Here is a 7,101-nt window from a genome sequence, read left to right as displayed (position 1 = left end):
GGTTAAACCTGAATAGTTATGTAATCATATTTGGGATAAATATAGCCTGATCAACTATATTTATTTGAGATACAACTAACATGTGTTTCGGAGTGATTTGGGTGTTGCAACAAGTCTAAAACTTACCAACTCTATACAAAGGAACACTAGAACCAAACATAAAGTTAAAATACTATAGGATTATTTTAACACTATAATACTAGAATCAACCACGTGAAAACAAAGAACCCGAAAAAAAAAAGAACCCTTGCTGATAGATCTATAATTGCTAAGTGTATACATATAAATTATATATAAGTAAGATTTTATAGTACGTGATTTAGCTTTACTTCATGTTCCTTGTTTGGTTGTGGACTTAGAGTAGGATCACTTATTCAAAGGCCTATTTAGTCTTAACTATATATAATTTGTATACACTATGTGATTATAGGGGGATCAGGCACGAATCACACTATACAAATTCATTTTAAGTATTGCTATAAATTTCAGGAAATGATTTGTAATTTTTTACTTATATTAGTAGACTTCCACTATAAATCGCTTAATAGAACACTATAACTATCAGGATAAGATATACCTTGTTCAATATCACCTGACTCATGACCACTATAGAGGACTTATCATCATTTTCTATTAAATCATTATAGAGAAAGATGCCACCAAAGAAGTCCAACAGGAAGAAAAACAACCCACTGACGAATCCACCACTACCTCTACCTCCTCAGTATGACCTTGCTGTGTTCCAAGCAACAGTAATCACCGTTGTAGCAGCAGCCATGACGCAGATCAATGCAAGTGGCACCAGTGGGGCGGGTAGTGGTTCCAACCCTTCTAACCACGGTGATGGTCATGGACACCCGAGAGAGTGTTCGTATAAAGACTTCATGAATGTGAAACCTAGATCCTTCAATGGCACTGGAGATGTCATTGCTTTAACACATTAGTTTGAGAAGACCGGATCAATAGTTGAAATCTATGTGTGCCCCAAAACTAGCAAAGTAAAATTTGCAGCATGCATTTTCACAGATAGAGCCCTCTCTTGGTGGAACAGCCAAGTCAATTCATTGACTCTCCTAATAGCCAATGCCATGAGCTGGGATGACTTGAAGGAACTAATGCTAGCAAATTACTGTCCGAGGGGGAGGTACAAAAGCTAGAGCAGGAGCTCTGGGATTTGACGATGAAGGACTCCAATATTGGTGCATACACCGCCAGATTTAGTGACCTGACTACTTTGTGTCGCGGGATGGTCACCCCGGAGAGAAAGAAAGTAGAAAGATACATTTGGGGACTCTCTCCTCAAATCCAAGGGAATGTAATAGTTGTAAACCCGCTTACTTTAGACAACACAAAGCATCTGGCACATACCCTCGTAGATCATGGGTTTCGTAAAGGATTCATGAAAGCCACCCGCGAGCAACCCAAAGAAAGTGGTGGTAAGAAGAAATTGTGGAACAAAAGAAAGGGGTAGTCATCTCAAGAGCCCTCAAAGAAATAGAAAAATGTGGAAGTTCATGCAGCTATTGTTCCTGCCATTATTCTTACTACTCAAGCACCTCCCAGTTGATATGTTTGGAACCTCCTGAGGTGCAACAAATGCAATTTCCACCACCACAGACCTTTCTATGAGATGTAGTGCAGCAACTGAAATAGGAAGGGGAACACAACCCATTTCTGGAAAGCACCGGTACAATCAAACACCCAGACCCCCCGAACTGGAGTAAGCCAAGCCAGCTATGGGTGTGGAGAAACTGGGCACTATAAGAGGGATTGCCCGAAGACAAAAGAACGCTGCTAGTGCTGAGAAGAGTACTAGCTATGGGACAGGAGGAAGCAATAGCGGATCCTACAGTGGTCACGTGTACGTTTCTCCTTGATCACTCTTATGCATGCATACTATATGATAGTAGTGCGAAGAGAAGTTTCGTGAGCCACAAATTTAAGCATCTTCTCAAACAAAAACCAAAATATCTAAACAAAACATTCACCCTCGAGATGGTCAACGGGAAAACCAAGAGCACTAACGACATATACATGGGTTGCACACTCACCCTAAACAATAACTCTTTCCCAATCGACCTTATGTCGGTCTCAATAAAACGTTTCGACGTCATCATCGGCATGGATTGGTTAAGTCCTCACCGTGCTGATATTCTATGCTACGAGAAGGCCATTCGCCTTAATTCGCCAAGCGGCGAAACCATTGTCATCTACGGTGACAAACCCAGTATGAGCCTTTGCATCATCTCTTGGGTCAAAGCCAAAAAATACTTACGCAAGGAGCACCACATGTTCTTAGACCACGTCGTGGATGAAAAAAAAGAAGTAAAAGACCTCGAGAGTGTTCCCAAACTCCAGAATTTTCCTGACGTTTTTCCCGAGGATCTCCCAGGAGTTCCTTCTAAACGCCAAGTCGAGTTCCAAATCCACTTAATTCCTAGAGCTACCCCTGTAGCCAAATCCCCGCATCGTCTAGCACCAGTAGAGATGCAGAAATTATCTAGCCAGCTAAACGAACTACTCAGTAAGGGATTTCTCAGACTGAGCTTCTCACCCTGGGGAGTACCGGTAATGTTTATGAAGAAGAAGGATGGATATTATTGAATGTGAATAGACTACCGCAAACTAAACAAGCTTACCATTAAGAACTAGTACCCTCTATCGTAGATAGATGATCTATTCGACCAACTACAAGGAGCGAGACACTTTTTGAAGATCGACCTGAGATCAGGGTACAACCAATTACGAGTCCAGGAGAGTGATGTTCCTAAGACAACATTATGATCTCGTTATGGTCACTATGAGTTTCTACTGATGCCCTTCAGTCTGACAAATGCACCGACCGTATTCATGGACTTAATGAATTGGATGTGCCATCCTTTCCTAGACAAATTCGTGATAAGATGCATAGATGATATACTTATCTATTCACTAAGCAAGGAAGAACATAGTCAACACTTGAGATAAGTTCTACAAACATTAAGGGCGGAGAAGCTATATTCAGAATTCTTATATATATATATATATATATATATATATATATATATATATATATATATATATATATATATATGTTAATAGGATCATTGTGCGTGTTCAAGTCTTCACTTAACACCTAGCACTTTATCCGACACTTCCATCCAATCCACTCACTACAGGTGAGTTCATACCACTTAATTAACCTTTTAAATATTTTTAAATGCTTTTATGGGGGGAATACAAGTTGAATCATACTAGTTATTATATCAATCACATGTAATTAATAACTAGTACACAAATGGATTTACTACGCTTTTAACTGTTTTACCAAGTATACTACTTCTAAATGACTTTCTCAAATGTTTTTACATGTTAAACTCTTTATCAAACTGTCTTACATATTGTATCTTTCCTTTCAAACTCTGTTGTAACTGTGGTTCAAACAAAGGTTTTCATGTATTTCAAACTGTGTTTCAAACAAAGGTTTTCATGTATTTCAAACTGTGTGTCAGACAAAAGATTTCGTATACTTTATACTGTTGATATCAAACAAACTGCTTTTAAACCGTTTTATAAATTGACATCAAGTCATGAATTCTTATTATTAAACTCTTCAAATGTTTTACAAAACCTCTTTTAAAACTTTTATATTGTCAAATGCATGCCTATAATTGTATAGTTATATAAGTAATGTTTAAAGGACTTAGGACTGCTAGCTCGCCTTAATTCCTTTTCCTTGTTTGGATGTGGCTGTCGGGTATCGGTTATTTGTCCAAATGTCGTCTAAATATTAGTCATATATTATGTATACATATATAGACATAAAATTTCTATCAGTCAATTTAGTACCTTTGGGTAGCAAAGGCATACTTTCGGTTATACACGTACATTACTAGTAACCATAATAGGTATAGTTATGAGATACTATTTACTATTCCTAGTACAAGGAATCACACTTAGAGTCAATTCATACATAAGTCAATACATACTATAAACAATACGTACACTACACCAATACATACACTACACTAATACATACACCACTCTAATACACACTAAATGCAGAGACACTAATACACATTAAATGAAGAGACACTAATACATACTATATGAATAGAAACTAATACACACTATATGAAGATATACTATTACATACTATAATGAAGAGACACTATTACATACTATATGAAAAGATACTATTACATACTATATGAAAGGACACTACTACATACTATATGAAGAAAATACTACACACTCATGGACTGACCATCCTACACCTGGCTGCTCGCTACAGCAGGTGTGTTCATCTACGGATGTTCTCGGTTGTATTGTTCGGTGATTTATCGCACCGTGTTTATCGTAGATAAATGGATACATTTTAAGGATTATTCAGTTTTCCTTATTACCTTTACCTTGTGACACATTCACATAAACAATGAGGTAGAATATATTTTGATACTAGTTCCAATGAATATATTGATTTCCTTATTACCTTTACTTTGTGACACGTTCAAATAAACGATGAGGTAGACTATTTTTTTATAATAATAGTTATACATGGGAAAAACCGTCATTCTTACAAAGAAGCATACTTTCAAAACAGTCGGGTCTTGGTAGAAGACAACATTTACTACTAATAGGAAATATAGAATTTTCTAGGGTTTTCATACTTATACACACTTTTCATCAAACATTTACAAGTCTGTTCTTTATAGTTTTACAAATCAATGACATTAAAATACTTATGAACTCACCAGCTTTATGTTGATAAACTCTTTCAAAATAACTTGTATTCTCAGGTCACCAGTAGACAAGTACAATGACCAGGTTATGAAAAGACGGAGCAGTCAAGACTCGTCTTTTATTTTGATTATTTATTATGGTGTTTTATTTTATGAAAGAACACACTTGTACTAAAGTTATACTATTAATGCAATGGATGATGTTGTTGCTTGTTTACTACTTTACACTGTTGTGATACTTTACATGACATCCTCCGCCCCAGAACATTTCTGCCGTTCTTGGTTTTGAGGTGTGACATACAAAAACAATAAATACAACATTACAAATATTACAAATCCAACTTAAAACTGAAGACATAAAGCAATTTAATAGAACTACAAAATTTGTGAAGCAATAAAACAAATAAGCTAAAAATTTATGCTTTTAACTTAGGTCTCTAATTAAGAAACAAATTGAGTTTGGATCATAACAATCTATGAAAAAGCCAACACCATTTTCACAATGTTTTTGCACCATTTTACTCCAAACCAACACCATTTTCACCATTTAATCCATGTAATCATGTGTAAACATCATTAGTGTAACATAAACATATTTAATAATTAATGATTTGTTTAATATGATTTGTTTAATCACCAAATTATTCAAAAAATAAATTTTATCTCAGCAAACCATATGCACTTGGAAGTAGAAATAGCTTCCTAATCAAACAAGTTATAAATTATATTTTTATATTATTTTTCCTTGACGCCTTGTGTAGATAATCAAATTAGTTGCAAGAATCTACAAGAAGCAAAAGTGTAATTGAATATAAGACAAAAAATCTGATTCAAACCTCATAAACATCAATATGTAAAGAATATGCTTCTTTTACCATTATCAAAAGTTTAATTACTCATCTATGTACTCATTTACAACTACTATTTGTGCCGTTGTAGGATGGAGGAGTAAAAATTGTCAACAAAAAAACACACTCAAAACCCCCCAAAAATGTTGTTATCTTCTAAGATCCGCACACAACCTAGAACAAATTACAATACAATAAAATAAAATAAAAAATAAATAGTCTTAATATCAACAAAAACCATAATATGAAATTATCAATATATCTAACCAAAAATCGGAAGTCTAAATTGATTATTAAAAAAATATGTCAACTAGAAATTAGAAGTCTAGATTACCGAAGGTGGAGTTGTAGATCAGAAATTAGGTTGTTGGTAGGAGTACGAAGACCATCAGACTGAAGCAAGGGGTAGAGGTTGAAGGTGAGAGGCACGATGGTCGACAATTCCAGACTTCAGTGGTTCGTTGAATAGCTAGAGAGAGGCATGCTGGCTGACAATTGCTAAGTTGGTGTGATTGTGAAGACGAAGAAGCAAAGTCGCAAGTCGGAAGCATGAAGAACTGATGAGCGTTACTTATGAAGACGAAGTCTCTCTCATTCTCTATGTGTCGGTGCCCCAAAGGAAAAGGAAAGAAACAAAACCTAAAATCCGATTATATGTCAGCATATATTTACATATTAAATATATAATTTGTTATACATACAAACACGGCCCCTGCGGGAGTACAGAAAAGAAATACTCACTCCCGATCCCGATCCCGAAACTAAAACGGTGTTTAATTTCACTCTCACCCCCTCTCCTAAATTTATTAAAAATTAATCTCGTATGGAATCGGGGTCCCACAGGAGCAGGGTCTCACGAAAGTTTTTGACATCCCTAATCCCAAAATCATAAGACAATAGAAATCCAGGAAGATGTGCACACCTTAGCCTTGCCTCCGTCCTCTAATGTACCTGAAACCATAACAATCAAACTGCATGCCACAGCTTAGCGTGTTCCCCAAAAATAATCCACACAACAAAACATATGCAAGCATGAAAAATGGGTCTACACTCATCGGACCGGATTACCCCCAACCCAAATTCATCGGACTGGATTGCCCCGGCCCACAGTCATCGGACTGGATTGCCCCGGGTCTATTGGCTTACAACACAAAGTTGTGAAACCTCAACCTAACCACACTATGTCAACATATGCAATAGATAAACAATAACCAGCAAGTACATGTAATCATACAAATCTACCAATCTAACATAGAACTACAACATATCAACGTCTTATATATTAGGATATATAACACAACCTAGTGGGATGACATTCGCTCCTTTGACCCACAAGTACAGTGAGGATAACTCACCTCAACATCTGAAAGATAGTTGAACTAAACGATACTCCAAATACTGGCTCTATAGGTCACATATACAAAACAAACAGGGACAGAGCCTCAATCTATTGCTCAAATCACTCAATTTAACCTACAGTCAAACTTGATCAAAGTCAATGGTTAATGATCAATGGTCAAAAATTCAAAGGT

The 7,101-nt window shown here is 36.1% G+C and overlaps 1 protein-coding gene across 1 annotated transcript; it reads left to right on the top strand.

The window, feature by feature from the left end:
- The first annotated feature begins 1,818 nt into the window (after positions 1–1,818).
- LOC145009492 (uncharacterized) lies at positions 1,819–2,604 on the top strand. Its single transcript, XM_078968182.1, has one exon. The coding sequence runs from the start codon at positions 1,819–1,821 to the stop codon at positions 2,602–2,604; it is 786 nt and encodes a 261-aa protein (XP_078824308.1).
- The last annotated feature ends 4,497 nt before the right edge of the window (positions 2,605–7,101 follow it).

The sequence above is a fragment of the Lactuca saligna genome, chromosome 8 (assembly GCF_052625555.1).
Source record: "Lactuca saligna cultivar CGN05327 chromosome 8, ASM5262555v1, whole genome shotgun sequence".
In the NCBI taxonomy this organism is placed as follows: Eukaryota; Viridiplantae; Streptophyta; class Magnoliopsida; order Asterales; family Asteraceae; genus Lactuca; species Lactuca saligna.
This window is presented reverse-complemented; position numbering and strand designations above follow the sequence as displayed.

Bases quoted from the DNA above. Each gene is read 5' to 3' on its own strand.
- LOC145009492 (XM_078968182.1), top strand. From the start codon at position 1,819: ATGGGACAGGAGGAAGCAATAGCGGATCCTACAGTGGTCACGTGTACG.